The following is a 23,461-nucleotide window of genomic DNA, read 5'->3' on the forward strand; positions in this document are numbered from 1 at the left end:
AGCTATCCAGTAAAACAACTAAGAATTATGATTTCAAAAAACAAAAACATGTATAGTATATCAATGTCCTTCCTCAGGTATAAACCTCTATCAATATTACCTTTTATGTATAAATTTTTTTTGTGAATGTGCTAGCTAGTTATCGGCTAGCTAAGCTAGCTAGTAAAACAACAAAGAATCATGATTTCTAAAAACATAAATTTAAAAAATGTATAGTATGTCATGAAAATAATGCACTTTTGGATAATAATGAATGAATATGTCAAAGTAAGAAGTTGTCATATGACTAAAGTGAATGGTTTGACAGTATTTTTAGCTTCAAAACATTCCTATAACTAACTAGAAAATGGTATTGGATCGACACGTCATCTTTCCAAAAACTAACCAACAATAGTCAATGTCTTTCCTCAAGTATACATCTATATTAATATCATATTATATACATGTTTGTAAATGGAATGGCCAACTTTACCTCAGAGTTGTCTGCTAGCTAGTTATGAGCTAGCTAAGCTAGCAAACAAAACAAACAACAAAGCTTATAGTATAAACTCGTAATTTTTCATTATGAAATGAACATAAATTCAGTTTATAACTATTTAAAATGTTCAAGTAAGACGATATATAAATGTTTAAAATGTTAAAATGATGTTGTTGTTGTTGTTTTCTCGCATCAGCGACGCTCGTCTGCAGCGCCCCCGCGCGGCCGCTGCAAGAACCTCCACTGGCAACAAAAGGTTTTGGAAAACTTTGATGTGGATCCGGTCCACATTAAAGGTTCTTCTAAGATGGTGACGGTCCAGAGGAGATGAAGAGAGACTTACCTCCTCCACGGTGAGAGGCATACAGATGCGGTACTCCTTCATCAACATGTTCTGGTTCTGCTGGACGAACAAACTGGGAGACGAAAAAAAAAAAGAAAAAAAAGTTCCGAAGGTTCAGTTCAGTCTCTGGCGATGACTCTGCAAGTGGACCAGGAGGAGAGCATGAGTTCAGAGCCTCATCCTTCAGTCCTGCACCAGGACGGTGGTCTTCACACCACGTGTAGGAAGGAGATCAAGGTGCGAATCCGTCGATGGTTTCTGCGAAAAATCCCCTTTTTTTCTCTTTATTATAACGTTAATTATAAGGAAAAAAACAAAGTTAAAAACACGTTGTTTTTCTTTTTAAAAGCAGCGTTTCCGGAATTTACGAGTCCAAACGGATCTTGAGGGAATAGCGTGTGGATCAGAAAACACTGGTTCACATCCACGCACGGAGAGTTTCACGTCAGCTGCAGCCAATGATGAGCACGAGACTAAAAGAAAAAAAAAAAACGCGGTGCAAAGGAGGACCTGCGAGGAAGAGGGGACGCGAAGCCTTCACAATAAAAGCACGGTCGGATACACGAGGCTATGCGTAAATTTATTTTTTTAAATTAATAGATGTTAGATGTTTTTTTTTGTATTGAAATGTAACCACGTTTTTATTTCTCTGTTGGTGTATCTTCTAGTTTAATAAACATTTTGTTGTTATTAACTACTTCCGGTCTGAGTACGCTTTTTTTTTTTGAGCTTGTCTGAAGTCATAACGCAACAAAAAGAAGAATAAATTCGCTTTATTTAATCCAAAAAAACAATAACAACAGACGTCAAATGAAATTAATAATGAATATGATGAAAATAAGAGTTTTTTTCCAGGTTCGTTAGTGGTGATTACACAATACACATATAGCATATACATTTCTTAACAATATGAATAAATAAATGATTTTTTTATTGTTATGATTTAAATTCATAACGTAGATTAAAGTAAAACATTAAGAGTATTTGTGATAAAAACGACACTAGTCGAGGGTTTGTCTGTGGAACTGTCCGCGGTGCTGAAATGAACCTGAAACGTACATTTTCTGACTATTTCATATTTATTTCCTAATACATTTTGTCTACTAATGGATAAGATTATTATTTTGATAAAAGGTGTCTTTGCCTCGAGTAAGACAGGCTCAAATATCTAGGAAGTTGAATGACTGGCTGAGACATGAGAGCAAACAGATAATAAGATAATAAAAAGAATATTTCACAACACACGATTAAAAAGAGATTAAATTAATGAAATTTCTTTATAGTAAAAAAAATGGGAAGAATACATTACTACTAAATCTTAACTACAATTTAAAATGTTACCCGTCTTTCTTTCCTTTCTGTATTTTACTATTACACTAGCAGTACTCAATAAAGTTGTTAGATGGCAGCAGAGATCTAGAGAGATGTTGACTGTATGAATGCCATTCATATATTTTCATTCAATTAAAACATTAAAAACCGCTTTTAAAGTGAAATACCAGACCATTAAAAAACCACACTTGCAATAATAAAGGTCTTACCTGAGCATATATAAATACAGAAGCAGTATTTGTGAAGTGTGTAAAAAGCTACTGCAGATACTATTATGTAATAGTATTTTTTAAAGTAAATCAGTCTTTTCAAATAACAAATGCATCAATGGACGTTTGCGAGTCGTCCTTTGTTACTAAGACATAAGAAAAATATCATCTCTATGACTCGATTTTGTTTCTGAAAAGATCGAATTTTCAGACTCAAATTATGAAAAATCAATGGCTCTGACATAACATGTAAGAATATTTAGACAAAATAAACATATGGAGTTTATGATAGTCTCATGTTTGACCACAGGAGGGCGCCCTTTGCTTGTTTTTGTGATGAAACCTGACAATTAAAAAAACGCAAACGAAGAAACAGTTACACGGTTCCTTTTTTAGAGGAAGAAAATATAAAGGTTTTTATTTTGAGATATACTTCGAAAGCTATTCGTAAATAATGTTTAGCTTAAGGGTCTAGATCTTTAAAAAAAACACGGGAAATATAACTAAATTGAGAAATTTGATACTGTAATTTATAAAACACTGTAATGACGGGTGATCTCTACATGTGCATATTTTTAAATGGTGATAATATTATAGTTAAGATTTCCCCCCAAAAAACACCTGAAAACACAATCCCGTAATCAATAATCTAGCAAATAAAAAACAAACACATAAATACATAAAGTTAGCTTGAAATTACATTAAATACCCATTAAATGTGAGTCAACCTCCAGTTAACAATATTATGTATAAATAAACTTTATTTTTTTATATTTGGACAATGTTTACCTTCATGTAGAAACATAACGTATTCAAAATAAGTACATTTTTACACCATATTTGTCAGAAAATGTAATAAAAACAACACAGTGGTTTTCAATGGCTACACAGCACAAACACAGATGCTACAAATAAAATGATGTCATGAATAACACACACACACACAGGTGTTAAGAGGATCTAAGTCTGATGCGCTACAATTGTTTGCCGAGTCGAAGCCATGAAAACAGCAACAGGCGCCTGCAGATTTACTTTCACTTAAAGCCAAACTCTGTTTATTCCAGTCACATTCGGAAAAAAAGGGAAGCTGTTGCTAGGAGACCCTGACTCGCTGCTCAGCATCATTAACTAGACTTCACTGTCACTTTTTTTCAGAGCCTCCAAGTCCGTCCAGCACAGCACCGCGGAGAGCTTGTTTTTTCAGTGCCTGATTTAAAATTAACAAGAGTTTATTGGTACCATCAGTCAGGCGCTGGTGTTGGATGTGCGACTCAGAGCAGGTTAATGACTTCATTACATCCAGGTGAAGGCTGTAGGAGACGGACCGACTGTGGTTATCTGTGGTCAGTGGTTTACAGGCCGCGGTATTTAGTGGGAACAAGTGCAGCTTTAGAAGACGTTTGAGCTCAAACATTTCTAGCTTTTACACTAAGATTAACTAGGAAACCACAAGTCTTCTTACATCAGGTGTTAATAAACATGTATTTCTCTCAAAAGTTGCCTTGATTTTCTGAGACTCTTGTGTTGGTCCCGGTGTTGTCTTGACCTTTTAAGTAGATATTTTATTCGGTTTTGGTTTGATTGTTTAAGCGCTTTGTGACCCTGGTCTAGAAAAACGCTCTACAAATATAAATTACTTACTTACTTACTTACTTACTTTTGAAATTCACAATATATCTTATATTGTACAACTTCAGTACTAGGGTTGTGTATTAGCAACAATCTGGTGATATGATACATTGTGATACATCGTGATACTGTAGTAACAAGTATATATGTGTAGTATTGTCCAGTACTTGACTCTCGTGTTGCAGAATTTACAGACCACATGACTCTTGACGAAGTCGTAACTGCTTTCATTTGTTTTCAACCAAAATATGTCCAAACATCAGCTTTAAAAGCTGCCGAAGTCACTGTATCCTCTCGTCCTCAGTCATTGCTCAGAACTCACGGGAATTCCTTTGCATAGCTAGGGAGGAATGAGTGCTGATATCTAGTGGTCTGAAATGCTTATATGCTTAAAGAAATATACACATTTTATTGAAATATAAACCATGAAATAACTTTAATAAAACTAAAATATGATCTGAAAGCTTTTTCTCTAAACGATATAGTGCTGTTGAATATCGATGTGGTATCTTGAAATTTTTGCGATAATTAAATGTATCGATATTTTCCTCCTCCCCTAGTTGTTGCTACTATCTAAGTAAAGAGCGTCAGTTCTCCAGTCACACACCACGAGACCTTGTTTCGTCAGCTGGTCATAATCTTATGTCTATGAAGGAACATGTTCTCCAGTTTCAAGGCTCTTGTAAAACGTATGTACAAAACAAAACTAGCAGCAAGTATCGTGGGAGCGTCAGGTGTTTGTGACAATTGATGTTGAAGACACAGGGTGTGTCTCTCACACACACACACTTACAAATCACCACACACTGGTTTATCGAGGTACATCAGTGGGGGGGGGGGGCGACAGTTTCCTTCCCAGAGAGGAAATTAAAGGTGTTACCGGCTGAAGCTAGAAACTGAATATTCCGAGGCGATGAACAGTAAACACAGTGTTTCAAATAAGTATTTGTATTTCTGTTTACAAACACCTGCTCTATGTCCAAACATCAGCTTTAAAAGCTGCTGGAGTCGACTGTATCCTCTCGTCCTCAGTCATCGGCACGATCTCGCTGAATTTCATCGTTTCTTTTAACTGAAGAGGACATAATGACTGCTGCCATCTAGTGGAGGAAAGTTAGATTGCAACACAAAGATAATAAGAATAAAGAATATGGCCATATGTATCACAGTACAGGCTCATCGATTCGATATATTGTGATAGTGTAGTAAAAAGTATATATTTGTAGTATTGTCGAGTACTTGACTCTGGTGTTGCAGAATTTACAGACCACATGACTCTTGAGGAAGTCAACAAAACATCAGCTTTAAAAGCTGCCGGAGTCACTGTATCCTCTCGCCCTCAGTCGTAACTGCTTTCATTTGTTTTCAAACCAAAATATATCCAAACATCAGCTTTAAAAGCTGCTGGAGTCACTGTATCCTCTCGTCCTCAGTCGTAACTGCTTTCATTTGTTTTCAAACCAAAATATATCCAAACATCAGCTTTAAAAGCTGCTGGAGTCACTGTATCCTCTCGTCCTCAGTCGTAACTGCTTTCATTTGTTTTCAAACCAAAATATGTCCAAACATCAGCTTTAAAAGCTGCTGGAGTCACTGTATCCTCTCGTCCTCAGTCGTAACTGCTTTCATTTGTTTTCAAACCAAAATATATCCAAACATCAGCTTTAAAAGCTGCTGGAGTCACTGTATCCTCTCGCCCTCAGTCGTAACTGCTTTCATTTGTTTTCAAACCAAAATATATCCAAACATCAGCTTTAAAAGCTGCTGGAGTCACTGTATCCTCTCGCCCTCAGTCGTAACTGCTTTCATTTGTTTTCAAACCAAAATATATCCAAACATAAGCTTTAAAAGCTGCTGGAGTCACTGTATCCTCTCGTCCTCAGTCGTAACTGCTTTCATTTGTTTTCAAACCAAAATATGTCCAAACATCAGCTTTAAAAGCTGCTGGAGTCACTGTATCCTCTCGTCCTCAGTCGTAACTGCTTTCATTTGTTTTCAAACCAAAATATATCCAAACATCAGCTTTAGAAGCTGCTGGAGTCACTGTATCCTCTCGCCCTCAGTCGTAACTGCTCTCATTTGTTTTCAAACCAAAATATATCCAAACATCAGCTTTAAAAGCTGCTGGAGTCACTGTATCCTCTCGCCCTCAGTCGTAACTGCTTTCATTTGTTTTCAAACCAAAATATATCCAAACATCAGCTTTAAAAGCTGCTGGAGTCACTGTATCCTCTCGCCCTCAGTCGTAACTGCTTTCATTTGTTTTCAAACCAAAATATATCCAAACATCAGCTTTAAAAGCTGCTGGAGTCACTGTATCCTCTCGTCCTAGGTCAGCGCAATTTGTTTTTAGCTGAAGAGGACGTAATGACTGCTGCCATCTAGTTTCCAGAAATGTAATTGCAACACAAAAATGAACAAACAAAGCTAATGTTTGCATGTTTATTAAAAAAAAAGAAAAAACACACATTTTAGTGGAATATAAACAATAAAAGAACTATGATACAAATAAAATATTATTCAAAAAACAAATAAAACGATGCAGTGCAGTTGAATATTAATAAAGATTCATACATTTTTTTTATTGAGATTTATCCTGTATTTTTACTATTTATTACTGTAAAATGAAGCTTTCTTTAGTAAAACTTAAAGTAAAAAGGTGTCTGTAAAAACTGCAGGATCCCACAGGATTACAGGTTTCTTTAACCGCCGAGGAACGTAATGACTGCTGCCATCTAGCGGCCAGGAAGTGAACGCCATTAATATTTGTATTTCTATTGTAATTAAAATTACTTTAAACACCATTTTTATTCCGATCATATAAAAAACAATTAAATACTAGAAACCCTTTTTAAAAAAACAAACTGGATTGAAGTTTTCACACAAAAATTAATTTTGTAAAATATGTCCAAGGATTAACCTTTGAAGCTGCTGGAGTCCACTGTATCCTCTCATCCTCAGTCATCTCGCAGGAACTAATTGATACTCTATCCGTGGAGGACTGACGACTACTGCCATCTAGCGGCTGGGAGTTTAATGGCAACACAAATATTTGCATTTAAACTGTAAATAAAAAAAAAAGAAGGAATAATTGTAAATAATACACACTTTATTTGAATGTGAAAGATAAAAGAATGACGGAAATAAAATGATATTTAAAAGCTATTGATTTGGAAATAAAACTACAATTATTGACACAACAAATACTAGACTTTACTATATAAAATGTAATCCGATACAAACCTGAAGAAGCTCAAGGAGCTTCATACGTGGAGCGTCCGTCGATAAAGCGTGTCCAGAACCAGTTGATGTGTGAAACCCGTGAAACATCTCATCACGGATGCAGATTCAACCTTTCAGCGCCGACAGATGCCTCAATGTCAAGACTGTTTCCATGGTTACTTCGCCAGGAGGGACAAACAAGTCGGGCCCGGACGCCACTTCTGGGTCATGATGTTGTTCACGACTTCCTCAGTCCAGGACGAGCGGCTTCATCTCCTGCAGGAGATCATCACCTGCTGGAGATGAATAATGAAATGAATTATTGGCGATGAGGAGAGATGGACGCGGCGTCTCTTTTCCATCCCATGATGCACCTGTCACGGATGATTAGACGGCGAGGACGTCAGGGTGGGATGTTTTGTGGGAGGAGAACGTTCGTTTGTTTGTGTGTTGAAAGTGGAAAAAGTACATGTTTTGAGTTGATATGATGATTTGCAAAATAAAGCCCCAAAAGCTGCAGACCTTCATCGCTATGGAGACAGCAGTTGCTATACATCAGCCAATCACAAGCACTTCTAAAGTTCTGTCAAGTTGCACCGAAATGTTGGTGAAATATACCGAGTATTTTTACATTCAAACAATTGTTGGTTTATGTCTTTTTTTTTATTTTTGGGGGGATTTTTTTCTATGAAAGTGTATCAGTGTCATCAGAATATTGAATGACTTAAATGTTTTTTAAATACAATTATGTTTTTTAATAAATAATACATTCAATAAATTGTACTTTTAAATACAATTATGTTTTTAAATAAATAATACATTCAATAAATTGTATTGTTAGATACAATTATGTTTTTTAATAAATAATACATTCAATAAATTGTATTTTTAAATACAATTATGTTTTTTAATAAATAATACATTCAATAAATTGTATTTTTAAGTACAATTATGTTTTTAAATAAATAATACATTCAAAAAATTGTATTTTTAGATACAATTATGTTTTTTAATAAATAATACATTCAATAAATTGTACTTTTAAATACAATTATGTTTTTAAATAAATAATACATTCAATAAATTGTATTTTTAGATACAATTATGTTTTTTAATAAATAATACATTCAATAAATTGTATTTTTAAATACAATTATGTTTTTTAAGAAATAATACATTCAATAAATTGTATTTTTAAATACAATTATGTTTTTAAATAAATAATACATTCAATAAATTGTATTTTTAAATACAATTATGTTTTTTAATAAATAATACATTCAAAATATTGTATTTTTAAATACAATTAGGTTTTTTAATAAATAATACATTCAATAAATTGTATTTTTAAATACAATTAGGTTTTTTAATAAATAATACATTCAATAAATTGTATTTTTAAATACAATTATGTTTTTAAATAAATAATATATTCAATAAATTGTATTTTTAAATACAATTATGTTTTTTAATAAATAATACATTCAATAAATTGTATTTTTAAATGTTGAATTAGTTAGTTTTAAATAAAAATTTAATTTAATTAAATCTGACTTTCACAGGACTTTCAATAGACAAATCATTGAATTAAAAACTAAAAATACAAAATTAAAATCTTAGATCCTCTTTGGTAAATAAAACAATTGTTACGAAGGTATTCATGACTTCTTTCCTTCTTCTCACCTTCTTCTCTACATCAACAGCGGCAGCTGAACCGTTCGCTTCAAACCAAAATAAAGCATCTTAAGCCTGAAGAGATAAAAAGCAAAAAAATGACAAACCCGGAAATAAAACGATAGCAGTTCAAAAAAGAGGATGTTTTCATACAGAGGCTAATGATTGGATCTGAAAGGTTCTGATGGCGGCGTCGCGTCTCCTGATGAAAGTTAAACACTTCCCTCCTTCTACTTCGCACTTCAAGCAGGAAAAAAGAAGAAGAGATCAAAGCCTCAGCGGGAAGTAACGAGTCTCTTGCTCGGATATTAAATACATCTACGTGTCGACTCTGCCGACGCTGTCTCGGATCAACGCCGCGCTGCCAGAAGAACTTTGAGGAAGGAATCCCACCGAAGATGATCAAACGTTATGACTAATAAGGACATGAGGTTCCAGAGGAAGAGCATTTATAAGGTTTTGAGCGAATAATGAGCTCAATTTATGTTGAAATGTAACAGAACTACACTGAAGAACTGAGCTTTTTTGATGTCTTTACTAGGGCTGATTATTGACAAGAATCTGGTGATACGATACTGTATCACGATACGATACTGTATAACGATACCATACTGTATCACGATATGATACTGTATCACGATATGATACTGTATCACGATACGATACTTTATCACGATATGATACTGTATCACGATACAATACTGTATCACGATAAGAAACTGTATCACGATATGATACTGTATCACGATACGATACTGTATCACGATATGATACTGTATCACGATACGATACTGTATAAAGATACGATACTCTATCACGATACGATACTGTATCACGATATGATACTGTATCACGATATGATACTGTATAACGATACGATACTGTATCACGATACAGGGGCAAGAATACCATATATTGTACCTCACTGTGATATGATATTTGGGTCCTTTTTTGAATCATGTTTTATGTTTTAAAAGAACTATGATAGGATCATAGTTCTTTTATGGCTTATATTGCAGAAAAGTATCTGTAAAATTGAATGATTCGATATTTTTTTTAACCTGCAAATATTGAAATCATTTGTTCATTTTTGTGTTGCATTTAAAATTCCGGTCACTAGATGGCAGCAAAATGAAAAATCAAACATGATACAGTGCTGTTTTATATCATTACATCATCGTAGAATAAAATATTGTTTTGTAAAGTTGTACTAATATTTTTTCACACCCCAAATGTGTATTGTCAAGAATCTAGCGATACGATACTGTATAACGATACGATACTGTATCACGATACGATACTGTATAACGATACAGGGGCAACAATATACGATATATTGTACCTCACCTTGATATGATATTTGGGCCCTTTTTGAATCATGTTTTATTCCTATCATAGTTCTTTGATGGCTTATATTGCAGAAAAGTATCTGTAAAATTAAATAATTTATTTTTTGACGTGCAAATATTCAAAGGGTTTGTTCATTTTTGTGTTGCAGTTAAACTTCCGGTCACTAGATGGCAGCAAAATGAAAAATCAAACATGATACAGTGCTGTTTTATATCATTACATTATCCTATGATAAAAAGTTGTATCAATATTTTTTCACACCCGAAAAATGTGTATTGGCAAGAATCTGGAGATAAAATATGTATCACAGTACACAGATATATTGGGTATATAATTTTTTTTGCTGTTGCAATAAAGATATATTTGTAGTATTTTCTGTAGTATTGATTTAATCATTCAACATATTTAACAATAGCTGGAGGAAGAATGGAATCCTGTGAAATCCTGGCAATGACTGAGAACAAGAGGATACAGTTGACTCTAGCAGCTTTTAAAGTAAGTAAGTAAGTCATTTTTATTTATATAGCGCTTTTCCAGACCAGGGTCACAAAGCACTTAAACAATCAAAACAATATTCAATAAAATATATACTTTAAAAATCAAGATAAAACTGCAGGAGTTCCAGAAAATCAAGGAAAAGCCTGAACAAATAAAAACTAAAAACTAAAGCTGATGTTTGGACATATTTCGTTTGACTGAGATTAAACACATGTGCTAAACTGTAACACGCTAACAAAACATGACACAATTTAAACTTTTTTATCGAAATATTTTAATTTGGTTTAGTGTTTTTTTGACTGTATGAAAGCATTTTTCACATATACATTTTTGAGGATTCATTTTATTATTGAACAACAACCATGCTCTTAATTAACCCAAAACACTCATTAATATCAAAGGTGAATATTTTTGGAAGTTGGAGCAGGGCTTTTTTAGTTTTAGCTATTTTAGGAAGATATCTGTGTGTGCAGGTGACTTTTACTGTGCATAATTATTAGGCAACTTAACAAAAAACAAATATATACCCATTATAATTATTTATTTTCACCAGGGAAACCAATATAACAGTTCAACAATCACAAATATACATTTCTGACATTCAAAAACAAAACAAAAACAAATCAGTGACCAATATAGCCACCTTTCTTTGCAAGGACACTCAAAAGCCTGCCATCCATGGATTCTGTCAGTGTTTTGATCTGTTCACGATCAACATTGCGTGCAGCAGCAACCACAGCCTCCCAGACACGTTCAGAGAGGTGTACTGTTTTCCCTCCTTGTAAATCTGACATTTGATGAGGGACCACAGGTTCTCTATGGGGTTCAGATCAGGTGAACAAGGAGGCCATGTCATTAGTTTTTCTTCTTTTAGACCCTTTCTTGCCAGCAATGATTGAGCATTGTCCTGCATGAAAATCATGTTTTTCTTGAAGGATGCCGACTTCTTCCTGTACCACTGCTTGAAGAAGGTGTCTTCCAGAAACTGGCTGTAGGACTGGGAGTTGAGCTTGACTCCATCCTCAACCCGAAAAGGCCCCACAAGCTCATCTTTGATGATACCAGCCCATACCAGTACCCCACCTCCACCTTGCTGGCGTCTGAGTCGGACTGGAGCTCTCTGCCCTTTACCGATCCAGCCACGGGCCCATCCATCTGTCCCATCAAGACTCGCTCTCATTTCATCAGTCCATAAAACCTTAGAAAAATCAGTCTTGAGATATTTCTTGGCCCAGTCTACAAGTAGACGTTTCAGCTTGTGTGTCTTGTTCAGTGGTGGTCGTTTTTCAGCCTTTCTTACCTTGGCCATGTCTCTGAGTATTGCACACCTTGTGCTTTTTGGCACTCCAGTGATGTTGCAGCTCTGAAATATGGCAAAACTGGTGGCAAGTGGCATCTTGGCAGCTGCATGCTTGACTTTTCTCAGTTCATGGGCAGTTATTTTGCGCCTTGGTTTTTCCACACGCTTTTTGCGACCCTGTTGACTATTTTGAATGAAACGCTTGATTGTTCGATGATCACGCTTCAGAAGCTTGGCAATTTTAAGAGTGCTGCATCCCTCTGCAAGATATCTCACTATTTTTGACTTTTCGGAGCCTGTCAAGTCCCTCTTCTGACTCATTTTGCCAAAGGAAAGGAAGTTGCCTAATAATTATGCACACCTGATATAGGGTGTTGATGTCATTAGACCACACCCCTTCTCATTACAGAGATGCACATCACCTGATATGCGTAATTGGGAGTAGGCTTTCGAGCCTATACAACTTGGAGTAAGACAACATGCATAAAGAGCATGATGTGGTCAAAATACTCATTTGCCTAATAATTCTGCACTCCCTGTACATGAAGTATCAATACCTTCTTCACCTCTAGTTAATTCATCAGTTTCATGGGGTCAGTCACGTCTCATCTAAAGTCGTTCAGCGTTGACAAATGTTGTCGATGTGTCGTCTGACATCAACGGAACACGATCCATCACACGAGTCCTCACTCGTCCTCCCACCGGATCCGTCTTCGTTTGGCTTTTGTTTTCCCTTTTGTCTTGATTCGTCCTCGCGCTCGTGCGTCACGAGACTAAGTGCCGTCTGCGGCCAGACTCTTGTATTTACACGTCTCTAGTCCTGATGACGGACGTGCTATTGTGGATCCTGGAGATAAATTTAGTGACTCAAAGAAAGGTAATAAAGCAAAACAAGCAATTTTTTTTTTATTTCAAACACAGCCTTTTTCAATTTGAACAGCGACTTTTGAAAGTCGTTTGGCAGCTCGTCCTCCTCCCTCAGTTGGAGTGAGTCACGGGTGACACAAAACTCTTGAGGAAAGTTGTTTTTTTGAACCATGAAGCGACATGAATTGAATGTATTATTCATAGTAACAGGAGGGACAGCAGGGCTAGAGTCAGAGAAAACATTGTTACACTTTGATTTCATAATACTGTATAAATATTCAACAGCACTGTATAGAATTATTATTATTATTACTTATTTCATGTTTACAGCTTTCATGGTTTATCTTTCAATAAATGTGTACAAAATCAAGTAAATCGATTTTTTTAAATTTACAATTAAATTCACTGTTTGTTCATTTTTGTGTTGCAATTAAACTTCCTGCCGCTAGATGGCTTTAGTGATCACGACCTCCACACAGAGTCACTTGGTGAGTTGTGTTTAACTTCAGCTAAAAGAAGAATTCAAGTAAGTCAAGTCAAAAGAAGGATTAAATCCTGCGAGATCCTATCGATGACTGAGGACGAGAGGATACAGTGACTCCAACGGCTTTTAAAGCTGATGCTTGGACATATATTGATTTTTAAAAACAAATGAAATCAGTTACGACTTTGTCAAGAGTCATGTGGTCTGTAAATTCTGCAACACCAGAGTCAAGTACTCAACAATACTACAAATATATACTTGTTACTACAGTATCACAATATATCGTATTGCTGTCCCTGTATCGTGATACATATCGTATCAACAGATTATATCCAATACACAACTGTACAGTCAACGGTATGAAATATTTTATATTAGTTATTTAAAAAAATGACTGTTGTGTTGAAATTACACTTCTGGCCGCTAGTTATTACGTCATGGAGTCCTCTGTAGCTAAATGACCATTGAAATCCCGGCGGTGACTGAGGACGAGAGGATACAGTGACTCCAGCAGCTTTTAAAGCTGATGTTTGGACATATTTTTGTTTGAAAACAAATTAAATCAGTTACGACTTCGTCAAGAGTCATGTGGTCTGTAAATACTGCAACACCAGAGTCAAGTACTCGACAATACTACAAATATATACTTGTTACCACAGTATCACAATAAATCATATGGCTGTCCCTGTACCGTGATACATATCGTATCAACAGATTATATCCAATACACAACTGTACAGTCAACGGTATTAATATTTTATATAAGTTATTAAAAAAAATTACTGTTGTGTTGAAATTACACTTCGGGGGCCGCTAGTCATTACGTCATGGAGTCTTCTGTAGCTAAATGAACATTGAAATCCTGGCGGTGACTGAGGATGAGAGGATACAGTGACTCCAGCAGCTTTTAAAGCTGATGTTTGGACATATTTTGGTTTGAAAACAAATGAAAGCAGTTACGACTGAGGATGAGAGGATACAGTGACTCCAGCAGCTTTTGAAGCTGATGTTTGGACATATTTTGGTTTCAAAACAAATGAAAGCAGTTACGACTGAGGACGAGAGGATACAGTGACTCCAGCAGCTTTTGAAGCTGATGTTTGGACATATTTTGGTTTAAAAACAAATGAAAGCAGTTACGACTTCGTCAAGAGTCATGTGGTCTGTAAATTCTGCAACACCAGAGTCAAGTACTCGACAATACTACAAATATATCCTCGTTACTACAGTATCACAATATATCGTATTGCTGTCCCTGTATCGTGATACATATTGTATCAACAGATTATACCCAATACACAACTGTACAGTCAACGGTATAAAATATTTGATATTAGTAATAAAAAAAAAATACTGTTGTGTTGAAATTACACTTTTGGCCACTAGTCTTTATGTCATTGAGTCCTTTGTAGCTTAATGAACATTGAAATCCCGGCAGTGACTGAGGACGAGAGGATATCGTCGTCTCCAGCGGCTTTTAAAGATGATGTTTGGACATATTTTGGTTTAAAAAAAATTAAAGCAGTTACGACTTCATCAAGAGTCATGTGGTCTGTAAATTCTTCAACACCAGAGTCAAGTACTCGGACAATACTACACATATATTCTTGTTAATACAGTATTACGATGTATATCGTATCGTTGACCCTGTATCGTGATACATATCATATCAACAGATTATATCCAATACATAACTGTACAGTCAACGGTATTAAATATTTTATACTAGTTATTAAAAAGAAATTACTGTTGTGTTGAAATTAGACTTCCGGCCGCTAGTTATTACGTCATTGAGTCCTCTGTAGCTAAATGAACATTAAAATCCCGGCGGTGACTGAGGACGAGAGGATACAGTGACTCCAGCAGTTCTTAAAGCTGATGTTTGGACATATTTTGGTTTAAACACAAATGAAAGCAGTTACGACTTCGTCAAGATTCATGTGGTCTGTAAATTCTGCAACACCAGAGTCAAGTACTCGACAATACTACACATATACTGTATACTTGTTACCACAGTATCACAATAAATCATATGGCTGTCCCTGTATCGTGATACATATCGTATCAACAGATTATATCTAATACCCAACTGTACAGTCAACGGTATAAAATATTTTACGAGTTATAAAAAAAAATACTGTTGTGTTGAAATTACACTTCTGGCCACTAGTCTTTATGTCATTGAGTCCTTTGTAGCTTAATGAACATTTAAATCCCGGCGGTGACTGAGGACAAGAGGATACAGTGACTCCAGCAGCTTCGTCAAGAGTCATGTGGTCTGTAAATTCTGCAACACCAGAGTCAAGTACTGGACAATACTACAAATATATACTTTTTACTACACTATCACAATATATCGTATCGTTGAGCCTGTACTGTGATACATATGGCCATATTCTTTATTCTTATTATCTTTGTGTTGCAATCTAACTTTCCTCCACTAGATGGCAGCAGTCATTATGTCCTCTTCAGTTAAAGGAACGATGAAATCCAGCGAGATCGTGCCGATGACTGAGGACGAGAGGATACAGTGGACTCCGGCAGCTTTTAAAGCTGATGTTTGGACATAGAGCAAGTACTGGACAATACTACACATATTGCTTACTACTTACTTACTTACTACAGTATGACGATGTATATCGTATCGTTGACCCTGTATCGTGATACATATGGTATCAACAGATTCTTGCATATGCACGTCACTAATTGTAACAGAACCAGTACTTCCTGTTACACTTAGTAAGTATATGTACATTTTTGCTCGGCCCTTGTACTCGAGTGATGACGTTTTAAACTCATGAATAATAGAGTGAAAGTTGATCTTATTTTCCACAAGTACAGCAACACATCTACATGAATCAAAGCTACAGCAAAAGAGAGATGTTTCTTCTACTAGAACCAGAGGCTCATGTTGAATATCCAGAGGATTAAACGTTGCTTTTAAAAAGCAGCAGAACTCAAGGTGAACTCAGGATCTTTCCACTGATGTCGCTCCTCTTTCCGTCCGCCGCAAAATTCACGTTTTAACCCAAAAAAAAAACCAACCATAACTCAAAAGGAAATTAGTTTAGCGCGCAGTAATCCTAAGAGGCTGTCGCTCACCAACCAAAATCAATCCATCATTTCCTTTCTCACCATCAACACGTTGCCATGGCGACGGCAACAATGAGGATCATACGAAAGAGGAAAAATAAAAAATTTGAAATTAAGATTTTTTTTTAGAAAACTTTGGCTACTGCTTATGCAAATTTCTTTTTTTTTTTTCCCCTCCCACGTCGTCGCCCGCGACTGAGTCACGGGGCCGACATGATGGAGCTTTTAACCGAGCGAGTGATATTATACTTCTGCCGTTTCATTCATCCGTAGTCATGGTATTATGGTCTGGCTCGGAGTGGACTGGGGAAAAAGTCAAAAAGGCTTTTTTTAAACATGGGCTTGTCGTGTTTCCTGTTAGTGTCCTCGTCATGTCACTTAAATCAAGTTAATGTTGAATAATTAAACAGTTATAATTGTGTCTAAAGTCCCGACATTTTCTCATCTTTACTTTCATTCCATTAAAAAAATATTTCTTCAATGTATTAAAGGAGAAAAAGAATGACTTGTAGATGTTAAAAAACGTCCTGTTTGGAATCAAATGTTTCTGTTGAATGTGTTTAGTTTCCTGCATCAGTGTTGCTAGGCAACACACATGCCTGTTGAAGATGCAAAAGAACCCGCAGAAGTTTGTCAGGGTCACGTAACTTTACATCAGATACATCACGGCGAGCAGATGCATGAGACGATGATTATTGTCGTTTATACTCGGTTAAGTTGACGATTCCAACGGCTAATATTTATGTTCAATATTTGGGAGCCACGACACTCTGGGTGTGTTTGTTTGTTCCGCTGCCAGATCGCTGAAGGGTTCATGTGCCAGATTCATTCATCCTCCTGCTCACACGACGAGCTGCCAGTGTTCCACGTCCAGAGAGAACCAACACACAACATTCCCACTTCAGGATCGAGGGAATGAATAGACAAACTTCAAAAAACAATGGACACGAAAGACAATAAAGTTCTCAACCCGATCACGACCCAGAATCAGATCATGATTCACAATATCGTGTCGATGTTCAACTGCACTGGTGAGGCTTCCAAATATATTTCATGGTTTATATTTCAATAAAGTCTGTATAAGTCATCCCTTGAACTTTGTTCTTTTGTTTGCACTTTGTTCTTGTTCTCGTTTTCATGAAACTTGCTGTATCTTCTATTGTCTGCTGTGAACTGGAAACCGTCCACCCGTCCTTCCCTCTGTCCATCCATCCATCCGTCCATCCGTCCATCCGTCCATCCATCCATCCATCCACCCATCCATCCATCCATCCATCCATCCATCCACCCGTCCATCCGTCCGTCCGTCCGTCCGTCCGTCCATCCATCCGTCCATCGATCCATCGATCTGCCCATCCGTCCGTCCGTCCGTCCGTCCGTCCATCCATCCATCCATCCATCCATCCATCGATCCATCGATCCGCCCATCCGTCCGTCCGTCCGTCCATCCGTCCATCCATCCATCGATCCATCGATCCGCCCGTCCGTCCGTCCATCCATCCATCTTTATATTTCATGGTTTATATTTAAATAAAGTCTGTATACGTTTATCCATGTTTTTATACTTGCACTTTGTCATCCCTTGCACTTTATTCTTTTGTTTGTACTTTGTTCTTGTTCTTGTTTTCATGAAACTTGCTGTGCCTTCTATTGTCTGCGGTGAACTGGAAACCGTCCGTCCGTCCATTCATCCATCTCACCATCCATCCATCCATCCATCTATCTTTATATTTCATGGTTTGAATTTCAATAACGTCTGTATAAGTTTATCTATGTTTTTATACTTGCACTTTGTCATCCCTTGCGCTTTGTTCTTTTGTTTGCACTTTGTTCTTGTTCTTGTTTTTATGAAACATACTGTATCTTCTATTGTCTGCGGTGAACTGGAAACTGTCCGTCCGTCCGTCCGTCCATCCGTCCATCCGTCCATCCGTCCATCCATCCATCCGTCCATCCATCCATCCATCCATCCGTCCATCCATCCATCCGTCCATCCGTCCATCCATCCATCCATCCATCCATCCATCCGTCCATCCATCCATCCATCCATATTTTTATTTCATGGTTTATATTTCAATAAAGTCTATATAAGCTTATCTATGTTTTTATACTTGCACTTTGTCATCCCTTGAACGTTGTTCTTTTGTTTGTTCTTTGTTCTTGTTCTTGTTTTCATGAAACTTTCTGTGCCTTCTATTGTCTTCTATTAGCTCAGGAAGGATTTATAAAATCTATCCATCCGTCCATCAGTCCGTCCATACATAAAATAAAACAATATTTTGAGTTTTAAATTCACAATTAACATCCACATTTGCCCATTTTTTTTGTTGCAATTAAACCTCTGACCGATAGATGGCAGCACATGTTACGTTTTCTGCAGCCATAAGAACGATAAATCCAGTGAGATCCCGGTGATGACTGAGGACGAGAGGATACAGTGGATTCCAAATGCTGATGTTTTGTCATATAATTTTGGCTTTCTGTTCTATAAATGTATCTAAAAGAGAGTAGAACAATCATGGGAAATTTGTATGAGTGTATGACCACAGTTCTTCTCACGAGCTGTGTTATAGAGCGATGAGTAATTAGAAGGTACTACAAATATATCCTTTTCCTAGAGTATCACAATAGTGTTGTTCCCCCTGTATCGTGGTACGTAGCTTATCACCCGACAATACACATGATGTCCAGCATTTATATCGTTCTAAACTCTTCAACCTATCCCCACAGAAATACATGATTCAGTCGAGTACACTCGATACAAGAGGCTGTTCTGTGTCTCGGCATCACTGCCTCCAGTCTCCCCGTCAGGAGACAGTGGAGCAGCAGCTGCTACCACTCGGGTCCGGGTCGCCTTATTACAGGTCTATCTCCACTCGACAGTCACTACCGATCCGAGTCATTAGACAGTGGAGTGTCTGCTTGAGAGAGAGCGCTGGAGCTCAGAGATGGGAGGAGGGAGGGAGGAGAAGGATGGGAAGAAAAGGAGGAGATAAGAAGTACAAAAAAAGGTGACAATGTCAAGGTTGAAATAAAACAGGATAGGTCGAAAATCACCTTGTGAACATAACTCGTATCAAAATGTAGTTTACATTTGTGGAGTACTTGACTCTGGTGTGGAGTACTTGACTCTGGTGTTGTAGAATTTACAGACCACATGACTCTTGACGAAGTCGTAACTGATTTCATTTGTTTTCAAACCAAAATACGTCCAAACATCAGCTGTAAAAGCTGCTGGAGTTGACTGTATCCTCTCGTCCTCAGCGATCAATATTTGCTCCAATTTAGTTTGACAGGCATAGAATGCCAGGAGTACCACGATTGGGTAATAAAAAGCGATTGAAAAGAGGGGTGTGTATTGGCAAAATTCTGGTGATGCGTACCAAGATACAGGGACAAAAATACGATATTGTGATCCTGCAGGTTATATTTGTAGTATTGTCGAGTACTTGACTCTGGTGTTGCAGTATTTACAGACCACATGACTCTTGACGAAATCGTAACTGCTTTCATTTGTGTTGCAACCAAAATATGTCCAAACATCAGCTTTAAAAGCTGCTGGAGTCACTGTATCCTCTCGTCCTCAGTCATCGCAACACAAAACAGTCCGGCAGAAGACCTCCCTTCTCAGAGTAATTGTTCTAATACTGTCCAGGTCTAATACTGTCCGCTGTAACCAGACGATTTTGAATCGGAAGTTTATTTGCAAAGCAAAAATTGAAAAAAAACTTTGAATATTTGCACATTTCAAAATTTATTTTTTATTTAGGGAAATATGAACCATAAAAGTATTTAAAAAAAAAAATGGTTTAGAATGCAAAATATGTCCAAACATCAGCTTTGAAAGCTGATGGAGTCCACTGTATCCTCTCGTCCTCAGTTTTCACCTGCTGAATTTCATTGTTCCTATAATTGCAGGAGGACGCAGTGAACGCTGCCATCTAGCGGACGCAGGTTTTAACACAAAAAACAATTAGAATTGAGTATTTGAATGTTCATTGAAAATACATTATTCATTTCATACAAACTTTATTTAAATATAAACCACGACAAAACAATAAGAACAATGAAATATGATTTAAAGGCCAACATAATAAATCGAAACACTGCCATGATTATCGATACAGTATTTAAGTGAATCTACATATTTCCTCGCAGCGCTAGTCACCACCTGTAGAATAATTTATTTAGTAAAATCAGATCAACCTGCACGTCTTCTTAAAATTGAAATCTGTTTGATGGCGAGATCTGGAGCGGTTGCAGGTGGAAGGATGAAGATGCAGCTGTTGTCGATTCCCCGTCAATTGAAGTCACAGTTGGAGATCGCGAGGAATATTTACGAAGACTGAGAAGAAGCTTTGAACGAAGAGTACAGGGAGGTTTATGTTAAAGATGTACAACTGAACTCGACACAAAAGAACCCTCACTCAAGAACACTCACCAGACCTCAGGTAAAGAGGTGAAAGAAAGTCGATTTTAGACTTTCTTTTATTGTCATTGCAATTGCAATTTTGTTGCTTGGCAACTGTTAAAAAACAGAGCCGTGTGAATGTATATACAAGAAGTTCAAATATAAATATTAATAAGTTAAAAATAGTGCATTATAGTATAAACAGACTAAATAAATAAATAACAATTTTAAATATTACTTAACATAATTAATGTTGATAGAAGTATGAATATTAATAAGTTAAAAATAGTGCATTATAGTATAAACAGACTAAATAAATAAATAACGTTTTAAATATTGCATATCATATTTAATGTATATAAAAGTATGAATATTAATAAGTTAAAAATAGTGCATTATAGTATAAACAGACTAAATAAATAACGTTTTAAATATTGCATATCATAATTAATGTATATAAAAGTATGAATATTAATAAGTTAAAAATAGTGCATTATAGTATAAACTGAATAAATAAATAACGTTTTAAATATTGCGTATAATAATTAATGTATATAAAAGTATGAATATTAATAAGTTAAAAATAGTGCATTATATTATAAACAGAATAAATAAATAAATAACGTTTTAAATATTGCGTATAATAATTAATGTTGATAGAAGTATGAATATTAATAAGTTAAAAAATAGTTCATTATAGTATAAACAGAAAAAATAAATAAAGTTTAAAATATTCCGTATAATAATTAATGTTTATAAAAGTATGAATATTATTAAGTTAAAAATAGTGCATTATAGTATAAACAGAATAAATAAATAAAGAACGTTTTAAATATTGCATATAATAATTAATGTATATAAAAGTATGGATATTATTAAGTTAAAAATAGTGCATATAATAATTAATGTTTATAAAAGTATGAATATTAATAAGTTAAAAATAGTGCATTATAGTATAAACAGAATAAATAAATAAATAACGTTTTAAATATTGCATATCATAATTAATGTATATAAAAGTATGAATATTAATAAGTTAAAAATAGTGCATTATAGTATAAACAGAATAAATAAATAACGTTTTAAATATTGCGTATAATAATTAATGTATATAAAAGTATGAATATTAATAAGTTAAAAATAGTGCATTATAGTATAAACAGAATAAATAAATAACGTTTTAAATATTGCGTATAATAATTAATGTTTATAAAAGTATGAATATTAATAAGTTAAAAATAGTGCATTATAGTATAAACAGAATAAATAAATAACGTTTTAAATATTGCGTATAATAATTAATGTATATAGAAGTATGAATATTAATAAGTTAAAAATAGCACATTATAGTTTAAACAGTATAAATATTGCATATAATAGTTAATGTATATACAAGTATGAATATAAATAAGTTAAAAATAGTGCAATATGTTAAAAATAGAATAAATACATAATATTTTTAATATTATATTATTAATATATGATTAAGTTATATTTCATTCAGCAGTCTGATGGCCAGAGGGAAGAAGCTGTTTCTAAATCTTTCTGTTCTGCAGAATAAAGTGTATTAAGTGCGTCTATTCAGTCTTGATGTTTATTTTCCTTCTCTTCAGTGCACAAAGAAAACCTATTACTCTCTCTATTCCTCGGATAATAAGAGGCCAAGTAGTTGACATCCATCATTATCATCTAGAAGCTTTTTTGAACAGTTTAATAAGATTAAAGTCGCTGCGAAGGCCGACCTTTAGGAGAAGAAACTCAAGGAAAATAAATAATTTGTCAGCTTTTAATTTTAGTGAGTAAACTCGACTGAAACGAGCGACGAGTTAGGATGTCACAATCTAATGTTCCTTCAGAGGAAATGGAAGAGAAAAAAGAACAACTTTCAGACATTAATAATCAGTAGAAAATAAATTATATTAAGTATTTTTTTTATTTTTGGGCTGCCCTGTAATAACACAGCTAGTGATAAGCACTGCATAACTAGCTAACATATAGCACTGTTAATATAGCACTAAAATAACTCAACACAATTAAAAGAAATGTAGTGTATTTTATTAGTCTTTTTTTATTTCATATATATTATATCATTTTTTTTATTCTGTAATGCCACCAGAAAAAATGTGTTGAACGCTAGCAATACAAGTTTCTGATTCTGATACGATTCGATACGATGTATTCAGCTCTAGATTCAATATATTTCGATACATTTGCATAATGTAGAGCGATTTTAGGGGAACTTGTGATTGTTTCACCCTTATCTGGTTGAATCAATAAAAAGGGAAAATATGTCCAAACATCAGCTTTATCAGCTGTTTGAGTCCAATGTATCCTCTCATCCCCAGTCGACGAATTTCTGTTTGATAAACAGAAAATAAGATTTCGAAGCTCAACATAAATAGAATGATATAGTAGTAAAATAATAAATTATGATTATTTTAAATATAAAAATTGATACATGAAAAAAATATATATTACGAGATAAGTATTAAAAAATAATTTATTAAAAGATTTAAGTCATACAAAATACTTTATTATGAGATTAAAGTGGTACATAATCATTTATTACAA

The 23,461-nt window shown here is 35.1% G+C and overlaps 1 protein-coding gene and 1 long non-coding RNA gene across 2 annotated transcripts in view; both read right to left on the bottom strand.

Moving 5' to 3' along the window:
• The window catches only part of pitpnc1a (phosphatidylinositol transfer protein cytoplasmic 1a), a 57,129-nt gene extending 55,823 nt beyond the window's left edge, over positions 1-1,306 (bottom strand). The window contains exon 1 of the mRNA XM_087809843.1: positions 822-1,306. Within this exon, the coding sequence (XP_087665969.1) occupies positions 822-869 (48 nt within the window). The 5' untranslated portion in view covers positions 870-1,306. The remainder of the gene's footprint in view (positions 1-821) is intronic.
• Positions 1,307-11,634: 10,328 nt separating this feature from the next.
• Positions 11,635-12,563, bottom strand: LOC148064851 (uncharacterized). Its single transcript, XR_015713416.1, has 3 exons — positions 11,984-12,563; positions 11,819-11,853; positions 11,635-11,720 (listed from the first exon to the last, which is right to left on the bottom strand). It is a non-coding gene; the product is annotated as an uncharacterized LOC148064851 (long non-coding RNA).
• Positions 12,564-23,461: the final 10,898 nt, after the last annotated feature.

The sequence above is a fragment of the Callionymus lyra genome, chromosome 15 (genome assembly GCF_982586985.1).
Source record: "Callionymus lyra chromosome 15, fCalLyr1.hap1.1, whole genome shotgun sequence".
NCBI classification, from domain to species: domain Eukaryota; kingdom Metazoa; phylum Chordata; class Actinopteri; order Syngnathiformes; family Callionymidae; genus Callionymus; species Callionymus lyra.